This window comes from Fringilla coelebs, assembly GCF_963513975.1.
Source record: "Fringilla coelebs genome assembly, chromosome: 29".
Classification (NCBI taxonomy): Eukaryota; Metazoa; Chordata; class Aves; order Passeriformes; family Fringillidae; genus Fringilla; species Fringilla coelebs.
Window position 1 is genome coordinate 2,159,780 of NC_140055.1, and position 22,382 is coordinate 2,182,161.

A 22,382-nucleotide genomic window follows, 5' to 3' on the forward strand; every position below is an offset into this window, starting at 1 on the left:
AAAAGAGTTTCCCCCCGCGGGGCCGCGCTCCGCTCCGCGCCCCCCGCACTCCCCGCACCCCCCGGCGGCGGCGGCCGGGGGCGGGGGCGTCGGCGGGGGGACCGCGGTGGAGGCGGCGGGCGCGGGGCTCGGGTTACACGGGAAAGGGGCTTGGCCAGGCGGGGGGCGGGGGGCGGAGGGTCCTTTTCTCTCTCTCGTTCTCTCTCTCTGCCTTTTTTTTTCCCTTCTCCCTCCCGAGCTCTTTGTGTCCCCCCCTCCCCTCCTCTCGCCCCCCCCCCCCCCCCCCAGCCCCCAGCCCCCTCCCAAGCCTTTGTTAGCCATGCCTAGCCTGGTAGTCCCAGGGATAATGGAAAGGAACGGGGGTTTCGGCGATTTAGGCTGTTTCGGTGGGAGCGGCAAAGACAGAGCGCTGCTTGAGGATGACCGGGCGCTGCAGCTCGCCCTGGACCAGCTCTGCCTGCTGGGGCTAGGCGAGCCTTCCTCCTCCTCCTCCTCCTCGGCCGTGGTGCTGGTGGAGGACAGCAACAACAACAACAATAACCCGCCGCCGCCGCCGCCGCAGCAGCCCCCGCCGCCGCCGCCGCCGCCGCAGCAGCCGCCGCCGCCGCCGCCGCCGCCGCCCCCGGCGGCCCCGAAGGGCTCGGCGGCGCCCAGCGCCGGGGCGGCGGAGCCCAAGTTGTGCGCGCTCTACAAGGAGGCCGAGCTGCGGCTCAAGAGCAGCTCCAACACCACCGAGTGCGTCCCGGTGCCCAGCTCCGAGCACGTGGCCGAGATCGTGGGACGGCAAGGTGAGCGCCGGGCCCCCGGTACCCCCCATCTCCCCCGGTGTCGCCGCTCGCCGGCCCCGGGACACTCCCCCGCGGCCGGGGGGCCCCGCCGCCGCCCCCGCCGCTCCCTCCCGCCCATTGTTCGGGGCCGGGGCCGCTCGGCCCCGCCGGGGACAAAGCCCGGGGCTCCCGGGCTGTGGGCGGGTGGCCGCGCTCCCGGCACGGAGGTTCCGGGGGAGGGTGGGATGGGCGCTCTGTGGGAATGCTGCGGGGGCTCGTCCGGCGGCCGGCACCGGAGCCCCGCGCCGCTCCCCGCTTCTGCCAAAGAGCCGATCTCGACCGCGCTCTCCTTAATATAAAAAACTGGGAATAAGGCGGGGGAAGGGCGGGGGGTGCAGGCTGAGCCCGGCCCCGCGCCTCGGAGTCCCCCTTTGTTGGCCGGGCGGAGGGGGTGTGGTGGTGCCGGGCTCGGTCCGAGCGGCCGGTGAGCGGGTGGGAGCCGAGCTCCTCCCGCCGCCCCCGGGAGCGGGGGGACCCCGGAGCGGGGGGACCCCGGAGCGGGACCCGCCGTCCCGCGTGGGCCCCCCGCAGCCGCTGCCCGCGCGCCGCCACAGTGATGCTTTTGTTCTCACGGCTCCGTTCGGAGCGAGGTGGAATGGAGGAGGGCTTTAAAAAAAATTACATATATATATCTCTATATATATATATATTTATATATATCCCCATACCACACCCACTCTTAAGTCACCCCTCGCCCACCCCCACCACTCCCGGGTGTGCGGTGCGGGGCCCCGCGCCTCCCGTGGGCACTGCGGGAGTCGGGGCACGGCGCTGCCGAGAGAAGTTTTGTGTCGCTACAGAGAAAAAAAAAATAATAATAGTGCGGCTAAGTGTTGGGCTTTTTTTTTTTTCTTTCTTTCTTTCTTTCTTTCTCTGAACAAGTAACTTGACGCTCTGGAAGTGCGATGGGCAGAGCCTGCGGCTCCATGGGCAGATGCTCCCCTGTGGGTTTGGATCGAAGGGCCCTGAGCAGGGGGTTTGTGGTGGGAGCCGGGAAGGTGATGACCCCCCAGTGCCCCGGGAAGGGCTGAGGTGGGCAAGGGGAAGCCACGGGGAGAGGGACACAAATGGCTCCTTGCTGGACATCTCTGACGCTAGGGCGTGCGGTTGGAACAATGGGGCCTGCGGAGGCTCTGCTTGCTCCCGGCCCTGGAGCAAGGGTCCGGTTCCACGGGCCGGTCCCGGTTCTCCGGGACAGAGAGTGAGCAGGAGTCCGGGGGTGCTGACCTCCCCAGAGCTCGGGGCATCTGCTGCCGAGGGAGCAGCTCTTGCTCTGGCGTTACACTGGGATGGGGGTCCCTCGCTGGGGGCCTGGGGAGACGGGCAGGAGGGGGTGAAGGTCTGGCCCAGGAGATCCCCCTGGCCCCGATGCTGATCCTGATCCTCCCTGCGCTGCCTTCACATTGCCGGGAGGGGAGCGCGGGCAGGCACGGTGGGGCTCAGCACCAGCTCTGCACTGGTGTGTGTGAGGCCATGGAGAATCAGGCCCCCTTTGTTTAATAAAGTTGGGAAAGAGGATTCGGCAGGCGGAACCAAGGGGAAATGTGCCAGGGCTGTTTTCTTCCAGGATCTCAGTGCTGCCCCAGACTCCTGAGAAGGGGGTGTGTTTCGATGTGCTCAGAACGCAGCACGTGCCTGTTGTGTCCAGAGCCATGGAGAGGAACGTGGAGACCTGGATTTTTTCCACCATTTTTTGTGTGTGTGAGGGTTTTCCCACATCTGGGAAGCTGAAATGTCAGTGTGCTGGAGCTGTGGGGATGCAGCTGTGGCTGTGCCCCTTTGGCTGGTGGGGCAGATGGTGCAGCCTGTGCCCCACCGTGGAGGTGGGTGGGATGCATCCTGTGCTGGGGATTCCTTCAGCACAGTCCCTGGAGCTATGGCTCTTCACTCCAGCACAGATCATGGCCCACACTTGTTTCTAAAGGCCTGCAGGAATGTCTCCACTGTCTCCTGTGCCTTGTTTTTGTGTAGAAGGCCGGATTAAGAGGGCCTGGAGCTGGGTGTGGGGCACCCAGGGGGATTGATTCCTGGACTCTCATGGATGCCTGACCAGGAATCCCAGAATGCCAGACTGTCATCTCTTAGTAGTGCTGCTCCTGTTGCAGATGGTTTTCTAGGAAAACAATTGTTTTTATGGGTACCTTTGAACAGGGTGACAAACATCTTGAAAAAAGGAGGGGGGAAAAAGTAATAATGAAATAAAAATTATTTCACAGCTCTACTTGGTAACAGGGTTTAGCTTTTTCTTCAGCTTATTATTTTCTGAGAAACACACTATCCCTTCAGATTATTTTATAATAATATCAACCATCTATTAAAGTGTTCCTCACAGGCAGGTGAGGCATGAGGGGCCTGGATCTGGGCACGGGGGCCCTGGCCACAGGAATTCCACCTGCTATCAGGCCACCCCTCACTTTGCCAAAGGACTGAAAAGGCACCTGAGTGTAAATAAGGCTCAAGCCTGATGTATTTTTATTGGAATGCCTGCAAGGGTGGTTTGTGAAGAGGTGTAATTGTGGCAGAGGGGGTGGCTTCACTCCAAGCAAGGATGCTGCAGGAACTCAACCTGAGCTTGGCAGCTCCTGCTTTCCCCAGGAGCTGTGAACGTGAGGAGCCAATGGCCTGCTGGAAACCCTGCTCCAGTTTGTGCTGGGGCTGCTTTGTGCTCTGAATTTCAGCCATGAGCTGGCTGGGGCGGGGGACTGGCTGGGGTGAGGTGGTGGCTGGGCTGTGGAAAGGGGGATCGTGGAACCTGGCCAGGCTGGCTCCTCCACCTGGCGCCCCAGGGCTGTGGCAAAGAGCTGGGTGGCTGCTGGGATGTGCTTTGCAAACTGGAGCACAGGAAACTGGAAAAGGAAGAATGAGGGGATGAAGTCACAAGAATCCCTCTGACTGGTGCCCCTGGGTATGGCTGGTAGTGACACTCCTTCCCTGGCTGGAGGTGGAGCCATGATCTCCACGCCTGTCCTTCTGTGGGACATGTCAGGGGCGGGGGCGAGTCTGCCTGGGTCAGGGCTCCTGCAGGTCATTCCCCATTCCCCTGGCATGTGTGAACTCCAGCTGTGCTGAGTTTGGGTGACCAAACCTCCTGGTGTGTGCCATGGCACGGACAGTGCTCCCTGGGGCCTGCGTGGCACATCAGGGTGCTTGGTGGCCCTTGCATTCCTCCTGCCACCTCTCATTGTGGGTGTCCTGCCTGCGGCAGCCTGGCCATGGCTGTGCTGGCTCTCACGGCCATGCTGATGAAATTGTAGAGACAAAGCACTGGAGGGGTTTGCAGCAGGTTTTTTTGGAGATGGTGGGACACTGAGGGATGTGGTTTGAGATGGGATGTGGGTGCTGGGAGGAATGGAGCGTGTCTGAAGGCCATCATGTTTTGGTTGTGCAGGCTGTGAAATTAGGAAGGGGCAGAAATCGTCAGGCGCTGCAGTCCTTCCCTAGAAGTGACCCGAGGTGGGTGTGGATTAGCCAGATCAAGATTTGTATCCAACTTTTCTGCCTGCTCCCACAGACGAGCTGGGCTGCTGTCGGTGGAGCCAGGGGAGAGGCTGAAGGGCACATTTAAGGCCAGATGTTGTGGTTAGGGAAACGTGGTGCTGGTTCTTTGTGTGCCTGGTGTGTGCAGGTGTTGGGAGAAGCTGTGGGGTTGCTTTGGCTTCGTGCTGCGCCCACTCCCAGATAAGAATTTCCCTGTAAGGATTTTTGGACTCTCTAAGAATTTTTGGTCCTTCTAAGGGTTCTTGGTCTCATCACAGTAATAGCATCCATTGTCACCTGTACTCACAGACACCCTTTGATGCAGCATCTCCCAGCCTGCTCCAACCAGCCTGTTGTCACCAGGAATGAGATTATGCGAGAGAGGATCTTAACATAAATTGCTCTTTCTTGGCAAGGTAAAGTCAAATAACAAGAGGCTCCACTAAACCCAGGTGATTGGGTTCTTTGTGTAGCTCCAAACATGCTCCAATGCTTTCAGCATTTAAAAATAGTCCGAGGAAGCCTTTTCCATTGAGGAAGTCTGATGATGGCAGCTCCCCCACCCACCCTGTGGAGGTGGATGTATGTACAGCATCCGAGGAGCAGCGAGGGGGGCAGATCTTCTTGTCTCCTTGCTTCACGGAAATCTTGGCTCGAAAGCCACCCGATCTGGTGCGGTCTGAAGGCAACCTCCGTGCGCCGCTCCGGCAGCTCGGGATGGGCCCGAAAGGGAGAGAGACATTGCAGTCGGTGCCGGGTTGTTACAAAGTGTTAATGAGAACCGGTCCGAATTTCCACCGGGGGAAAAGTGCGGAGCGGGATCGACTTAGTGCCGTTTGAACTGGAGGTGGGAGGAGAGAACGGCTCTGGGAGAGAGACAAAGGGAATTTTCTCGGGAGACACGCACGCTCCCCGCGCAGGGCTCGGCCGGCCGGTGCCGCGCTGACCGAGTGAACCGCGCCGCAGCGCAGCCGCCCGGAATCTAGGGCAGTGGGAAAGCGTGCTGTCATTGGGTGGGGGCCCCCGCCTTTGTCTGGCAGCCCCCTCCCTCCCTCCCCGCGTCCCCCTGCGCTCGCCATGCCCCGCTTCCCCCGCTCTGCCCGGCCCCGGCTCGGCTGCAGCGCGGCGTGTGCGGGGCCGCGCCGGACCGAGCCGTGCCACGGGCACACCCACTCCGCGCGGGCATCGCCGCTTCGCTCCCCAACTTTCCTCCGCCGCACAAGGCGGGGATTGTCTGTGCCGCTGGGCTTGATTCTGTTGGGTGTTTTGGTGGGGTTTTTTTTCCCCTTTTTCTTTGTGGTTTTTTTTTTTTTTTTTTTTTTTTGTTTCATAAACAACTTTCATCACAATGTGAAAAAGCGTAAAATCGCCGCGCTGGAACAAGGCAGTCGCTGGTTTTCCTGGCATGGTGTGTTGGGTGGTGTTTTTCCCCTTCTTGTAAACACAACTTGCATCATCAGGACAATAAACCCTCCGTGCAAAGAGATTTAGTTGGTTGGTTGTGGTCCTTTTGTGTGCATTTGTGTTTTTTGACACCACTTTCATCAGGTTTTCAATGCAGCAAAACCTTACCCCACAGGCCGTCAGGAGGGTTTATTTGTGAAGTTCTTTGTGTGCTTGTCTTTTAACAAGGCTTTCATGTTAACGGGGAAAAGAACGCCCCACCTTACCCGAGGTAGCTGAGGGTTGTTTATTTTATGATCCTCTTCAATTTTATGACTACAATAGAAAAAAAGGCCAAGTTCTAATTTGCCCTTAGACCCTCTTGCACCCCACTAGCAGTGCCAGAAGGGACTGCGTGGGGTATTTGCAGGTGTAATTTGTATCTGTGCAGTGTAATGTGCCTTGCCAGAAATGAGAAGAGGGCTTAAAAAGCTTTTGTCTGTAGAGATTACTTTGTATCTGATGAAAACAAGAAATATCAGGACCTGGAGTGATTTGCGGGGTGTGTTTTCCAAAATAAAACCACAAAGCAGTCAATCAAACAAAAAGATCCACCTTGGGGTTGGCTCCGGAGCTGTTTGCTGTGGCTGGTACAGCTCCTCTGGTGCTTCCAGGGTCAGGGTCACACTCCTGGCCTGGAGGTGCCGGTTGGTGCCAGGTGGGAGCCTCCAGACTGCATCAGTAGCAGAAAATACCTGTGCAGGATCTGGCCTTGTCCCAGCACCGAGGAGAAGGTCATCAGCAGGTCTAACTCTGAATTTACACCAAAGTGAAATTATTTGAGGGATCTGCTCCTCAGGCACAGCTGCGTGTGCCACTACACTGTCCTGGTGGCATTGTCACCGTGGTGCTGTGCTGGGCACATCCCTTCCATGCACTGATCGTCCTCTGCCCATTGATGGAGCAGCACTGGGAGCCCTGGGGTAAACCCTGCTGAGGTCCCATGAAAACACACTGGTTTGGGGCTGCTCACAGTGAGAACATTTGGGATGGGTTCATGCCAAGGAAACGACAGCTAGATCAGGTGCATCCAGCACCCTGGTGTCCCTTGTGAGCAGCTGTCTTTGCTGGAGAGGTGAACCAAGCTCCTAGAGCCTTCTCTGTTAATTTGATGGATTCGCTGCCCTGATACAGGGAAAAGAGAGAGAGGAGGTGGCTGTGCATCCAGATCTCCCCCTGACCCCCACCACCCATCTTGGCAATGTCTAGACTCCATTTATTTCCATGTTTTCAGCCAGAGATGGCTGCTCTGCGGATTAATTCCAGTTAGCTGACTGGTCTGGGCACCAGAGGCTCTCCTCTCCTCCAGGGTTTGGTCCTGTGTGGGAATGTTTGTGATGTACTCAGGTAATTTGCAAACACGTTTACTTTGAGTCAATTGGTAATCAGTGAAATTAAAGAGAAAAAAGGGTGAGGGGAGGAACTGAGCTTTATAGTCTCCTTCATGCAATGCTTTGGGATCTGCATTATTGACAAAACCCAGGATAATAGAAGGTAGGCTGTGGAAACACAGCGAGAAAGGGCTTAATTCTCTGTTTAATATAAAAATCTAAGTGGCAGGGGTCTGCCAGGGATCGACACACTGATGTCTGTGTGCTGCCACAACGAGGAGAACATAGACCAAGTTATGTATTAGTGCTGCTTTCACGAGTCCCTTTCTTCCCTTAGCTTCATTTTGACACCACCTGCTAGGCCATTCCCTCCCTTCCACCTCCCTCCCCTTTGAATAATCCCCTGAGTAAAATGCTTTGTTACACGGTGTTTTCAAATTTCAGTTATCCACGAAGGGAAAGTGTCAAAAAACCACCCCATGCAGGGGAAATTTTGTTTGGAATAAGGACATTGGAGTGTGCTGCCCATCTGGCTGGGATGTCACGGGCCACATCCTGATCCAGCTGTGCTCCACGAGAGCAAGGTGATCTCAAAGGAGGCTCAGCCCCTTTTTAGTGTGCAAAGCAGTCAGGGATGGGGCTGAGATGTGCCAGGGCCTTGGCCCTAAGTGAGTAAATCACGTTTAAGCCCAGCCTGGTTTTAGCTGATGTAAACCAGTGCAGCACCCCTGGAAGTTGTGGAGTTCTCTGGATTTGGGCTGCTGATGGTTTGGCCATTGTCTGTGCCAGCTCAGAGCTGCTGGAGGTCGGGGCCACTGAGCCTGCTGGGCTTGCTGGAGTTGGTCTAATTTCCTAGGAGGTGATTTTCTCCTGTTTTTAAGCACAGGATCCCCATCTGTCTGTCTCCACAAAGCTGGCTTTCCCGTCTGCAGGCCTGCACAGAGACCCTCCCTCCTCCCCCCCTTCTCACACCACCGACTGCACCACGCGTCCTTTTGTCCGTTCCACATCCTCCTTCCCCTCCCTCTCGCCGTGCTCTCTCCTTGCCCACCTTCCTTTTGCCCTTTTGGGCTGTCCTGGCTTTGCTCCCACACACCTCATTCTCCTCCTCCCTCGGAGGGATCAGGGTGTGCCTCTCCCTCAATTTCCACCACCTTTGCTCCATCCCCAACTCCCTCCCACTCCTCCAGCTCGTGTAACGTGCTTACATTTGCCCTCATTCATGTGGATTCCTTGCCACTGCTCCCTTCCATCTGTCCCCAGCGTGAAGCCTGGTCCTTTGTCACAGCTCTGCCTGCCTGACCCTCCCTGTCGGCTCTGTGATTGTTTCCTGTCCTGCCAGGCTCAGATCCCTGTCCCCCACACGCCGTCATTGTCCCACAGCTGAGAACAGCGTGGAGCCCAGTGCCAGCCCCAATGCCAGCCCCAGTGCCAGCCCCAGTGCCAGCCCTGCCACACGCCTGCCCGAGGTCGTTCCTGCACAGGAGAGCGAGCCTGGCGCTCCAGAGGCAGCGCGCGGGTCACTGCGGAATTCCACGGAGCTCCTGCAGCCCGGGGTGATGCACGGGGAGGCATTTTCAGCTCGATGCTTGCTGTGAACACCCCCTGTCTTTTCCGTGTGATGCTCTGGTGATATCCCTGGGGAAATGGTGGCATCTCGGTTAATCTTCCTAAGATGGAATCTCCCTCTTTGGAGAGGGAGGGAGCAGCACAGGAGAGGGGCAGGGAAATGTCTGCCAGCGATGGGTCAGGGACAGCCCACCCTGCCAGGGCTGCCAGAGGGCAGGGGTGACCTCTCAGGTCTTTATCCAGCTCTCCTTGGGATGCACCTTTATTATGGATTTTGCCTGTGTGGGTTTATCCTACAGTTGAGTTATGCCTGGCTCCATGAGGTCCTGTCCTTTGAGTTTCCTGGGAGCTGATAGCACACCACTGGGTGACCACTGGTCCACATGGGCTGTTTGGAAACTTTACTCAACAAAGCATCACAAATGTACCTCACGGTGCAAACTCCGGGGAGTAACCAGTGAGCTACACTGCGTTTGGCAGGGGGTGGATTTGGTTTGGATTTGGGGATTTTCCCAGATCCTTCTTTGTGCCAGATCTGGCATTTCCACACCCCAGGAACATGGAATTCCTGTTTCAGATGGGTAGAGTGCAGCAGCGCTGTGATGTGGAGCGCTGAGAGGAAATTTTGCAGGAGCACAAGGGAGGAGACAGCGATTGCTGCTCCAGAAATGGGAAACGAGGCTCCGGGAGCTGAGGTGGCTCTGAGGAGTTAAAAATCACAGTGGGAGTTGACAGTGAAGTTCTGATTTACCAGCGTGTGTCCCGTGCTGCTGCCAAGACCCTCCGAGGGGCAGTGGGTTCACGGCTGTGCCAGGGGCCCTGTGTGCCTGCGCTTGGCCAGGGCTGTGCCCAGTGCTCGTGCTGTGCCATGCCTGGTGTCCCTGCGGTGCCATGCCCATGCTGTGCCCAGTGCCTGTGCTGTGCCCAGTGCCTGTGCTGTGCCCTGTGCTGTGCCATGCCTGGTGTCCATGCCGTGCCATGCCCGGCACTTGTGTGGTGCTGTGCCTGGTGCTTGTGTGGTGCCATGCCCATGTGGTGCCATTCCCGGTGCCCACGTGGTGCTGTGCCTGGTGCCTGTGTAGTGCCATGCTCCTGTGGTGCCATGCCCATGCCGTGCCATGCCCAGTGCTCACGCAGTGCCGTGCTGGGTGCCTGTGCGGTGTCGTGCCCCTCCTGTGCTGTGCCTGGTGCCCATGCGGTGCCATGCTCATGCTATGCCATGCCCACTGCCCACATGGAGCTGTGCCCCGTGCCCCTGCAGTTCCATGCCCATGCCATGCCCAGTGCCCATGCTGTGCCCAGTGCCCACATGGTGCCCATGCAGTGCTGTGCCCGTGCCATGTCCGGTGCCCACACGGTGCCATGCCCCGTGTCCCTGTGGTGTTGTGCCCGTGCCATGCCCAGTGCCCACGTGGTGCCATGCCCCTGCTGTGCCATGCCCCTGCTGGGCTGTGCTGGGTGCCCCTGTGGTACCATGCCCAGTGCCCACACGGTGCTGTGCCCCTGCTGTGCTGTGCCCCTGCTGTGCCCTGCCTGGTGCCCACACGGTGCTGTGCCCCATGCCCCCATGGTGCCGTGCCCCATGCCCCCGCTGTGCTGTGCCCGGTGCCCACACGGTGCCATGCCCCATGCCCCCCCTGTGCCGTGCCCCCCCTGTGCCGTGCCCGGTGCCCACACGGTGCTGTGCCCCATGCCCCTGTGGTGCCGTGCCTGGTGCCCACACGGTGCTGTGCCCCATGCCCCTGCGGTGCCGTGTCCCCCCTGTGCCGTGCCCGGTGCCCACACGGTGCCAGCGCTGCGAGCACGCCTGGCCGGGCTGAGCGTGCTCCACGCCGGGCACTGCTGGATGCAGCGGCTGCCGCGGTGCCTGTGAGCCCAGGGAGCCGTTCGTGCCAGCTCTCGTGGCACCAGGCTCTTTCCAGTGCCACAGCTGTGGGCTTCAGTTCTTGCCAAGGATACGGGGTGCTGGCATTCCAGGGAGCACCCCGATGTCACCAGCCTGTGTCTCACCAGAGGGGCTGTGCACGAGTGGCAGCCCTGAGCTCCCAGCCCAGGAGCTGAGGAATCTGCATCTGGTGGTTGCAGAGGCATCGTTTGCAGGTCATTGTGTGTTGAAGTGCGATGTCAGTGCAGTGTGTGGAGGAAAACCTGCTGGTGTCAGGTAGTCAGAGGAAAATGGTCTTTTTTGGGGAGGGAAGGCGGGGTAGGAGGTGCTGGGGGATCTCACCAAAGTCCCAGTGCTGTGTCCCCATCCTCTGGTTCTGTGAGTCCTGCATCAGCCACTCAAATCCTCAGGAAACCTCAGCAAAGTGCTCACCTCACTTCATCTGCACTGGAGAATCACAGGTTTTAACTTTCCTTTGAGATCTGAGCTCAGAGCACACGTCCTGCAGAGGAACTGCAGCTTGGTGCCAGAAATGTCTTGGGGCATCAAGTGAGGCTTTCTGAGAGAGGGGTCTGAGGGGCAGGACAGCAGCATGGAAGGGTCTAGAATTAGTTTAGAGAACTGTGCCACATCTGTAAAAACTCTTAGTTGCTTGATGGCATCCTGGTGTCATCTGGGAACCTGAAGCCAACCAGCTGGATCAAGACCCTCCTAAAGATCATTTGGAAGCCAAAACACACTGGAAAGTCTTTTGCCCTTTTTAGGAAAGCAGAAGGCTGTTTTCTGAGCTGTGAGGAGCTGGGGGAACGGGCTTGGTTGGTTCTAGGATTTGGGGAATGGGCTCAGTGTGCTCTGGGATATGGACACTGGTACACAAAAGCACCACTTGGCCAGTGATCTCAGGAGAGAGTCTGAGCACCTGGAGCAGGAGTCTTTGCACAGCCTGCTCTGGGGCTCACAGGAGGGCAGCCCTGCCCCATTTCTTGCTGTTTCAGCCCCAAAGCAAATCCTGGCCTCCTGCTACCCCTGGCCATCTAGCTCTGCTGGCATTTGCAGTCCTGCCATATCTGCAGTGGGGAGCACCAAACTCCCCTCCAGACTTGTCCTCCTGAAATTCATGGTATTCACCCCAAAACCTCCTCAGTAGTACCAAAATCCTCTGTCTCTATGGAGTCATGGCAGGCACAGGGTGGCCAAGGGGCTCCACACTGGCCATCCAGGCTGTGGGACCAGCATCCCTCTGTTCTCCTGTGACCTCCAGGCTGCCCCATGCATCAGCCCAAGGATGACCACTGTCTCTGGGGGCCCACCCTGGGGCTCTGGGGACAGGCCTTGTCACAGAGACCACTGACACCTGAGGTGGATCCCCCGTTGCTCCGTGGTGTTGGGGTGGGTGGAAGGGAGGTCTTAGGGATGAGTGCTGAGGGAAGGCAGTCGGGGGGGATGGTGTGGTGGGCTGCAGCACACGAAATGGTGATCCCCGTTTTGGGGGATGGGGGAGCATAGCACTCCTGAGGGACAGAGTCTCTGGGAATGGTGAGGGTGGACAGGGGGGGCCTTTCCCTTGTTCCACGTACTGCACAGCGGCTGCCAGGTGGCACAGGAGATTGTGGCCCCTCAGCCCGGTGCCCTGCAGAGCAGGGTGAGCGGTGGGGCAGCCTCGTTAACTGCTGTGCCTTCTTCTCTCTCTTCCCAAGGCTGCAAGATCAAAGCCCTGCGGGCAAAGACCAACACCTACATCAAGACCCCGGTGCGGGGCGAGGAGCCGGTCTTCATGGTGACGGGGCGGCGGGAGGACGTGGCCATGGCCCGGCGGGAGATCATCTCGGCGGCCGAGCACTTCTCCATGATCAGGGCCTCCCGCAACAAGGCGGGCACCACCTTCGGCAGCGCGCCCACCCTGCCGGGGCAGGTCACCATCCGCGTGCGCGTGCCCTACCGCGTGGTGGGGCTGGTGGTGGGCCCCAAGGGAGCCACCATCAAGAGGATCCAGCAGCAGACCAACACCTACATCATCACGCCCAGCCGAGACCGGGACCCCGTCTTCGAGATCACGGGCGCGCCGGGCAACGTGGAGCGCGCCCGCGAGGAGATCGAGACGCACATCGCGGTGAGGACGGGCAAGATCCTGGAGTACAACAACGAGAACGACTTCCTCTCCAGCAGCCCCGACTCCGGCATGGAGAACCGCTACTCGGAGGCCTGGCGGGTGCACACGCCGGCGCCGGGCTGCAAGCCCCTCTCCACCTTCCGCCAGAACAGCCTGGGCTGCATCGGCGACTGCTCCGTTGACCCCGTCTACGAGACCCCCCGGCTGAACGACCAAAACGACTTCAATTACGGTTACCTCTTCCCCAACTACGGTGTGAACAAGCAGGATTTGTACTACGGGGTGCCGGAGTCGGGGGCCCCGATGTGGGCTGGGCAGGAGAACACCAACCCCGTCTCGGTGCTCTTCTCGAAGCAGCAGCGCTCCAGCAGCACCGGCGCCATCCACCCCAACTCGCACCGCTCGCCGTCCTCCTCCATCCCCGAGCCCGGCCTGTCCGGGCTGCCGCGGCGCTCGCAGGGGGAGCCCCTGCAGGGCTTCTCCAAGCTGGGCACGCCCGCCGCCGCCCGGACGTCGGTGGGCAGCAGCCGCGAGTGCATGGTGTGCTTCGAGAGCGAGGTGACGGCCGCGCTGGTGCCCTGCGGCCACAACCTCTTCTGCATGGAGTGTGCCGTGAGGATCTGCGAGAGGACTGATCCCGAGTGCCCCGTCTGCCACGCGGCAGCCACTCAGGCCATTAGAATATTTTCCTAAAGAGACAGACCAGGGCATTTGGGGGGGTGGGGGTAGGAAGGGAGAGCGGGGGGGGGTCCGTGAGAGAAAAATGATGATGATAATAATAATAATAATGATAATAATAATAATAATAATAATAATGACATCTGAAGAACAAAAAAAAAAAAGAATGAAAGAATAAATTAATTTAAAGAAGAAGAAGAAGAAGAAAAAGAAGAAAAGAAAAGAAATTATTTTACAAGCAATGTATGTTATTTTTTAAAAAAATAATAAGTGAATAATAAAATTAAAATGAATAGCAAAGCCAGAAATTTTGAAGGGCGAACAATGCTCCAGCCTGCAATGTCTTTTGTAAACCAAGTACTCAGAACGCACACTCGGATCTCGCAAGCAAAGCAGTTTAGTTCAGTTTTTTTTGGTGGTGAGATTGGGACTTCTTGGTGATGACCAAGCCAGGCCACCTGGATCGACCGGGGAGGGAGCGGGGATGCAGGGAGGGCCCTGCCAGCCTTTCTCCAGCCGCCTTCAACCTCTCTCTTGGCCTGAAGCCCCCACTCTCCTCCCCCCAGGGTTGTCGGCCCAACTGGGAGCTCAGAAAGAAACAACAGAAAGAAAGGAAAACGGATGACAGGGATTTGGAAGAACAAGAAAGAGACCATCAACCTCTGGGAACCTGTTAGAACGAGGGCACAACTGTATTACCTCAAAGATTTAAACAAAAAAAAAAATCACAGCTAAAGAACTTTTATTGTTTTCCTTTTTTTCTAAAAAAAACCCAAACAAAAAACACAAAAAAAAGAAAATCAAAAAAAGAAGGTGAAGAAATAAAAACGACGCCAGTGAAACTGAAGAAGGTTTGGAAGAACCTACTGGGATCACACCAGGCGACGAGCGTTTATTTTGTTATTCTGAGCCACCGTGGAGTCTGGAACTTTGTTCTTTTTTCCTTATCCAAGCAGGGATTTGTTCATCAGTCCAATCAGGAGTCACTAACAGGGTATTTCCAAAGCATTCCCGAGTTCCCGTCCACGGGGGGAGTGCATCGACTTCCACGTTTCCGTAGGTCACTCTTCATTCTTTCCTCCAAGTGATGCCAGCTGCAGCTACACACCCCCCACACACACACAGAGAACATTGTGCTTTTCTTTTCTTAAAAAACATACCTATTGCACCAAAACCTAAGAGAGACGATCATGCAATACAGGCAAATGAGCCCATATGAAACCAACATGCATCCCAACAGAGAGCAAAAAAAAACCCCGAGTTTATAGAGATAATTTTGTTGTCGTCGTTTTTAAACTGGACCAAAACTTTTGTTACCCAAACCAAGTAGGGGAAAAAAAACAAAAAAGAAGAAAAAGTATTTCTTTATGGACCAAAACCTCTTCAGCTGTCCTTTTCCTGGATCTTCCTGAGGTTGGCCACTTTTATATATTATATTTTTTTCAGAACGAAACAAAACAGAAAAAAAATTGCCTTGTTGAACATCCTTTAATCATTTCAAGACTCCTGGTTTTGTTAAATGAGATACTTTAAAACCATTGGGAAGTGGGAGAGGATGGGCTTCAGTTCTGGCTCCCGTGCCAACGCATGCAAGGTGCAGGCCAGCACCTTCACTCCATCAGGTTTGTTCAGCTGGTCTGTGGATGCCAAAATGCTGTGATGTTAAAAATGTGTTGGATTGACCTATTGAGTACCAGTACACCCAGCTATAAATATATGTGTGTATATATATATATAGGCACTTAATTAATCAAGCACCTATATATATATATATGTGTGTATATAAACCCATATATATAATTTTTCTCCCACTACCACCACTTCCCCATTTCCTACCCCTCAACTTCTGCTCACAGATCCTGGACCCTGATTTAGAACTGAACCAACAAGTTTTACAACTTGGCAGAGACAGTTCTAACATCAAAAAAAAAAAAAAAAAACCAACCCAAACAAACAAGCAAAAAAAAAATCACCTGAGATTTTTTATTCCCTTCAGTTACAGGAGACTTTATTTTCATCGTGGTAATGTTCCTGGGAACATCCTCCCTTCTGCTTGGTTTGCTGGCGGTGCCCTGGCACAGCGGGCTCGGGCCAGCCGTGGCTGCAGTCCCTGAAGGGCTGAGCTGGCTGTGCTGGGGCAGGTGCTGCTGGTGCTCTGTGCTGATAAAGATCCACTCCTGATCTTCAGCTAGCAGCTGGAGGGTTGGAAATGATGGTGGGATGATGGGATGCCTCCACTGTTTTGCATCGACAGGAATACACTCCGTAGGGGCAGATTGGAGGGGTGGACAATGTTCCCAGGCTGTAGTAGATGCTGATGTTTTGGAAACAGTAAAGACAAAAGTAACAATGCTGTGCACAGGGGACACCGTCAGGCAGGATTGGTTCTCCCCTCCTCCCCGAAGCTCTAGGAAATCCCTGGCCAGGCGGTTGGACCAGCCCTGCAGCGCAGCCTTTCCCACCAGGAGCGGGTCGGGATGCGAGCCTTCGGTGCTTTGCACCCTCTGGCGTGGGGCCTGGAGGGTGATGGGGGCTGGGGTGCTCTGGATGAACCCCCAGAGCCCCCATGCCCCGAACTGTCCTGGGGCACAGCCGTCCCTGCAAAGGAGCCCCGGCCAGCACTGGCCACATCCTTCCTAAACCCGACCCATTCTCATTCAAAATCTGGCCTCAGTCTGGTCCCAGTTGAGGGAAGGGAAGGGCAGGGAGAGGGGACATGGCTGTTCTCCGGTCACCTCTCCCCTCCCCAGCGCCACCTCCTCCCTGCCGCCCTGCCCTCCCCAGCCCAGGGCTGTATTTTATCCGTTCATCGCGCAGAATTCTCCCGCTGTGTAGAGAGAGTGGTTGAAGCACGAGCTGGGGGGCGGGGGGTGGGCAAGGGGGGTGGGCAGGGGGATCAGCCACCCTTCAGAGGGGCGTTCAGAAACGTTGGTGTTGGTGCTGGAGGGGCTGGGCTGGAGGCTCAGCCGCTGTGTTAGTGAGTGAGTAGTCGTTCTTGGCCGAGTGGAGTCTGTTCGTGGTAATGTGAGCAAGTTCTTGATCAATGTCTTTATTTGATGCCAGGTTGTGAAGAGGTGGGTGGGAGTGGGGAGGGGGGAAGGAGACCCCTGTGTTGGGGACCTGGGGTGGGGGGACCTATTCTAGCACTGACTGTAGGGGGTGGGGAATGGGGAAGGTACGGGGGGCTCACCTCTGCTCCTTGTAGCTCCTCCCTCACCTTAACAAGCGAAAACGATGTAAAAGCCTCCTGCATGCTGAAAAAATGTTAGAGAAAAAGACAAAACCCCTTTCTTTAAAAAAAAAATTAAAAAAAAAAAAAAAAAAAAGAAGGGAAAAAACAAAAAAAGAATCATGACCCAAACAAACATCCAGTGCTTGCTGTTGGGAACCAGAGGGGGGCTGTCCTGGGGGGGCTGCCCCTCTCTGCAGATGAGGTTCCTACTCAAGTCTCCAAGTTGGCCTTTAATAAAATCTTCAGTTCCAATAACCTTTATATATATATATATATATATACACATATATATATACATATACATATATATTAAAAAAAAGCTTGATGTAGCAGTTCTAGTTTAAAATGAATAGAAGTATTTCGGCCCCTGTTTTATTTTGATTTTTCCCTGTCCCCTGCTTCCCGCTGTACCCCCCACCGACTCCATATTTTGATGTAGCAACTTTGGAAGAAAGAAAAAACAGGCGCTGTAAATGCACCGAGAGCTACCTCTGCCTCGAGTGGGGGCTGCAGGGAACTCGGGGGGCTCGGGCCTCTCCCTGGCCCCGTGGGGCACCCAGAGAGGGGCAGCCCGGGCCCTGCCTGTTGGCATCCATGGGAGCCCGGTTGTGGGGCTTAAACAACAAATTTGCGTAATTTTTTTTCCTCTTTTTAAATATATGTATATATATAAAAATCTTTAAAAAAAAATAATAAAAACAAAAAACAAGAAAAATGCCCATGACCTTAACTATTTGCTCTGACTTGTATCTTCCTTGATAGGTGACTAAAAATGGCTTGTTGGTCTAATTCACCAGCAATAACAATAATTAAATACAGCCCCCTCCTCCTGCACCCATCCCTTTTCTGCAGCGCCCACCGAGCCGGCTCCTTGCACTTCTCCCCTTCCCTCCCACCACGAGGATGCCCTTGGTGACCCCTTCTTGCAGTGTGAACCAACTGGCCCCAACCTCGCTGGCTTCAGCTGCCCCACCATCCCTCCCAGGCTTTTGGGGTGCCCCCCTCGGGGTGCTGAAGCCATGGGGACACCCCGCTCTGGCTGGAGGGAGGCAGGTGGAACTGGGACCCCATATGCCAAACTGGGTCTTCCTCCCTCTGGGGTAGGAGCAGCAAGACCCCCGTGGGAAGCCTGGTCCCTGAGACCTCCATCCTGCAGGGTCACGTCCCAGCAAAGCAGGGAGGGTTCCTGGGAGTGATGACAGGGCACCCCCAAGGGGGGCTGGTGCTGCTGCTTTCCCCTGGGCCTGGCTGGGGAATGGGGGGATCCCCGGGGTTTGCATCACCTGCTGGAGCCGGGGTGGGAACCAAGGTGACCCGTGCCGTGCCGTGCCATGCCGTGCCTGTGTGTGGTGGTGGTGATCTTTGCAAGGCAGTGACATGAGGGCACAAGCAGTGGCACCAAGGGCAGGTGCCCAAAACCCAGGGCTGGGAGCAGAGAGGGCAGAGCTGCGCTGAAAGGCGCTGAGCTGCTGGCAGGACGTGGCCAGGTGTGGGCAGGACACATCCAGGTTTGTTCAGGACGTGTCCAGGTATGGGCAGGATGTGTCCAGGTGTGGGTAGGATGTGTCCAGGTTTGTTCAGGACACATCCAGGTTTGTTCAGGACGTGTCCAGGTATGGGCAGGATGTGTCCAGGTGTGGGCAGGACATGTCCAGGTGTGTTCAGGACACATCCAGGTTTGTTCAGGACGTGGCCAGGTGTGGGCAGGACGTGTCCAGGTTTGTTCAGGACGTGTCCAGGTGTGTTCAGGACACATCCAGGTTTGTTCAGGACACGTCCAGGTTTGTTCAGGACACGTCCAGGTGTGTTCAGGACACGTCCAGGTGTGTTCAGGACACATCCAGGTGTGCTCAGGACACGTCCAGGTGTGTTCAGGACACATCCAGGTTTGTTCAGGACATGTCCAGGTGTGGCAGGAGGTGTCCAGGTTTGTTCAGTTCACATCCAGGTTTGTTCAGGACATGTCCAGGTGTGGCAGGAGGTGTCCAGGTTTGTTCAGTTCACATCCAGGTTTGTTCAGGACATGTCCAGGTGTGGCAGGAGGTGTCCAGGTTTGTTCAGGACGTGTCCAGGTGTGTTCAGGACACATCCAGGTTTGTTCAGGACACATCCAGGTTTGTTCAGGACGTGTCCAGGTGTGGGCAGGACGTGTCCAGGTTTGTTCAGGACGTGTCCAGGTTTGTTCAGGACACATCCAGGTTTGTTCAGGACGTGTCCAGGTGTGTTCAGGACACATCCAGGTTTGTTCAGGACATGTCCAGGTGTGTTCAGGACATGTCCAGGTCTAGGCAGGATCAGCCCCACGGGGGACAGAGGTAGCTGGGTGTGCTCCCAGCTCAGCACTGGGATTTCCACTCGTGCTTTGCCAAACTGGCACCACCTTTGGCACCGGCTGCAAACAAGGAGCGGGGGCTTGGAGCTGTGCTGGGTTTGGGACTCATCCTGGGACTTTTCCTTGTGGGTGTGACCTCCTGGGTGGAAGGGAGCCGTGACAGGGCTCCCCACTCCCCTGTCAGGGTCCTGCTGGGTCCTCAAACTCCGTTTTGAGAGCTGCCATGGAGGGACAGCGCCTGCTGGACAAGGGACAGTGCAGGGGAGCAGGTGACAAAACATAACAAAGGGAAACAGAGGATAAAGTAATATCATGCTGTGATGTCATCCTCATCAACATAAATTATATAGAGAATAGTGTGTATTATAATGCATAACAAAAGAAAGAAAAAAGAACCAAAATTGGATTTATAGTTAATGAGGAGATACTATAAAAATATCTTGTCCTAGCTCCCATTTGCAAAAGTATTTTTCAGCTGGAGGGATATCTATTATTTTTTTCTCTTTTCTTTCTTTCTTAAAAAAAATAATAATCTTCATACATACAAAGGCTCAGACTGTTAATATTGTTAACCTCTGAAATCAAAATACTCCAACCTGTTTTGTTTGGTGTTTGAAGGGTTTATTTTGATGCATTTCCTGGTGTTTTTTAAAGAGAGAGAGAGGAGGGAAAAAAAGATTAAGATTTTAAAATTAGAACATTTCTTTATAATTTAATATTCTATTTTAATAAATGCATTTATTACATGTAAATGTAGCAAGGAACTGGGCTAATAAAAATACTTTTTATTAGGTAATTTATTATAAGAAAAAAGGATATTTTATTTTATGATAAAGTGATCCTTAAAAGTTTAGAAGGTTTAGAATATATGTAGGTTAAAAAATACATTTGTATCCAGAGTATTGCTTAAAAAGTGTTTTTAATATATGTTTCATTTTTCGTGTGTGCGTGTGTGTATGTAAAGGTGATAGTTATGGTGCAGATAGCCCTTTCCGCAAATAAGAAATTAACACAGTTGGATGTATTTAAACAACAACAACAACAACAAAAAGATTTAAAAAAAAGGTGATTAAAAACAGAGAAGTAGAAGAGAAAAAACCACTATAAACCCAAGCCTGTGCCCCCATCCTGTGGCTGCTCCATCTGGGAACCCCCTTGGAAAGGGTCGAGGTCTGGGTGGGTTTTGGCTCTGGGGCAGACTTTGGATGGCACCAGCCCGCCCTGGCCCTGCTGTGGCACAGAGGAGGCTGTGGCACAGCCCTTCCTGGGCACCCTGAGCATCCCTCCCAGGCTCCCAGCCCGGGCTGGGCAGCAGGGTTTGCTCCTGCTGTGGTTCCCTGGGGCTTGTGGCAGGGCAGAGCTGGCACTGCCAGCTCCCACCCTCCTGTTCCCTGCATCCCCATCCCATCCCGGGGAGCCAGAGCAGTTTTGTCCTTGCTCTGCTTGCAGAGAGCCCAGTGTAATGCCAGCATTTGTGGTCCTTCCCACAGCCTGATGGTGGCTGCTGGCACAGGCACCCCCTGGACGCGCTCCTGGGGGCTCTGGGTGGTCTCTGGTGCCCCCCTTTAGGCTTTGGCTCCGTCTCTCCCTGTGCTGGGTGGCCTGCAGGGACAGGAGCGTTTTTGGTGCCAGTGTTCAGGCCAGGCAGGATCTGAGAACATCTGTAGTCATTCCTTTGGAGCAAGGCTGTGCACTTCTCTTGGTGCTTTGAGCAGCCAGGGGTGAGCTCACCCAGCACTCCTGGCCAGCTCCAGCCCATCCTAGGTGGGAACAGGTCACCCCATCTGCTCCCCGAGGCAGAGTGGGCACAGCTCCTGCTGGGCACCCGTGGCAGGGACGGCCAGAGCAGTGGGAGTGCCCCTGGCTGGGTGCTGAGCTCCCGTGGATCCAGGAGAGCACTTCAGCACGGCTCCAGCACATCCTGGAGTGTCTCACAGGATCTTGTCCAGGGCTGCTTTAGGGATGTGCTGAGCAGCCACCACCTCCCTGTGGGCTGGGGAGGGGGGAGTCTGTCCCCCTGACACCCCCAGGGCGGTCCAGCCCGTGCCCTGCTCCCCCTCCCAAAGCAGCAGGATGACGGGGTGATGTTTCTGCTCTGTTGCCTTTCAAAGAAGCATTTTAAAATAAGATTTTTTTTTTCTGTTTGTTTGTTTGTTTTTAACCAAAAATGAGAAAAAAAAAAGGTTTGCTTTGATGGGTATTAAAAAAATGTTAATAATAATAAACACTCAAATTTATTTCATATAATCCTAGAGTAAAGATTAAAAAAAAAATTAACTAGTTCAAATAGTAGATGCTATCCATATTGTTTAATCTATAGTAGATCCAAGTGATCCCAGACAGAGCAGAATGTAAAATAAACTTGTGAACACGATCATTGTTAACTTCCCCAGGAATTCCATCTTTTTTTGGTACTATTTTTCTGAAGCAAACAAATAAATGACCGAAAGCCTAACAAAATAACAACCACCAACTGGTACCTTCTGTCAATCAAAGTCCTGAAGTTATTTTTATAGAGGGGAAAAAAAAGACAAAAAAAAAGGGATCTAATAATATGTATTTTTTTAAAAAGATACGTTTGGGGGTTTATGTTGCTTTTTTAATAAAAATAGACAGATTTGGCTAGTCATGGAACAAAATAAGGAAGTTTTAGGCCATTAATTTTTGCCTTATTCTGACTTCCAGCCTTGAGCTTGGAGCAGGAAATTGCAGAAAAATGTTCAAAGTTGCCGTTACTTTCCTTGGGCTGTTCTTGGTTTTTGAACTTCTCCAAGCACCAAAGGTGTGGGAAGCTCCTGGGCTGGGCAGGTGGGACCATCCCAGGTGGGAAGGAGAAGGAAAGGAAGATTGGGTGATCTCCCCTCTGTAAGGTGACAGACAGAGCTCGAAGGCAGCGAGGTGCCAGGAGGAGGCTCTGCCCTTGCACTGGGCACTGTCAGGGCATTAGGGTTGCTTTGTTCCCTCTTTGTTTTCTTTCTTTTTCTCGGTTCTCTCTCACCCCGGTGGCGTTGCGCCGGGAGACGCTGTGCACCTCGAGATGAGCTCGCTCGTTCAGCACGTGGCATCTTCCAGGAGATCTGGTTTGTTGGGTGTTTCTTTGCTTGACCTCCAAACATCAGCTTTGAGCGTTGGAGCTGCGGGTGAGATGTTTGGAAAAGCTCCTGCTGGCCCCAGAGGGCCTTCTCAGAGCCCTGAGGGGCCGGGACATCCCTGATCCCCCAGCTTTGCTTCCTGGCAGCTGCCCTGGCGCTGTCCTGCCCACGGGACAGTGACACTCGTGGCACACGCCTGGCTTCTGGCTGCAGGAGCACAGAGGAGGCTGAAGGCTGTTCTCAGCCAGCACAGGGTGTTGGCTGTGGATGGATCTGAGTCCCTGCAGTGCCGAGGGCAGGAGTGAGGGCTCCTGGAGCTGGCAGCAGGCAGGGGGTGATGCGATGGCAGGGCAGGGCAACACAGCCCTGGCACCAGCACTGGGGCAGGACATGGCCCATGCCCCTG

The 22,382-nt window shown here is 55.0% G+C and overlaps 1 protein-coding gene across 1 annotated transcript; it reads left to right on the plus strand.

The window, feature by feature from the left end:
* Window positions 1-319: 319 nt before the first annotated feature.
* Window positions 320-13,335, plus strand: MEX3A (mex-3 RNA binding family member A; the record flags this gene model as incomplete). The annotated part of the gene is made up of 2 exons (XM_084223155.1): window positions 320-788; window positions 12,230-13,335. 2 exons carry the CDS (start codon window positions 320-322, stop codon window positions 13,333-13,335), a joined length of 1,575 nt encoding a protein of 524 aa, XP_084079281.1.
* Window positions 13,336-22,382: the final 9,047 nt, after the last annotated feature.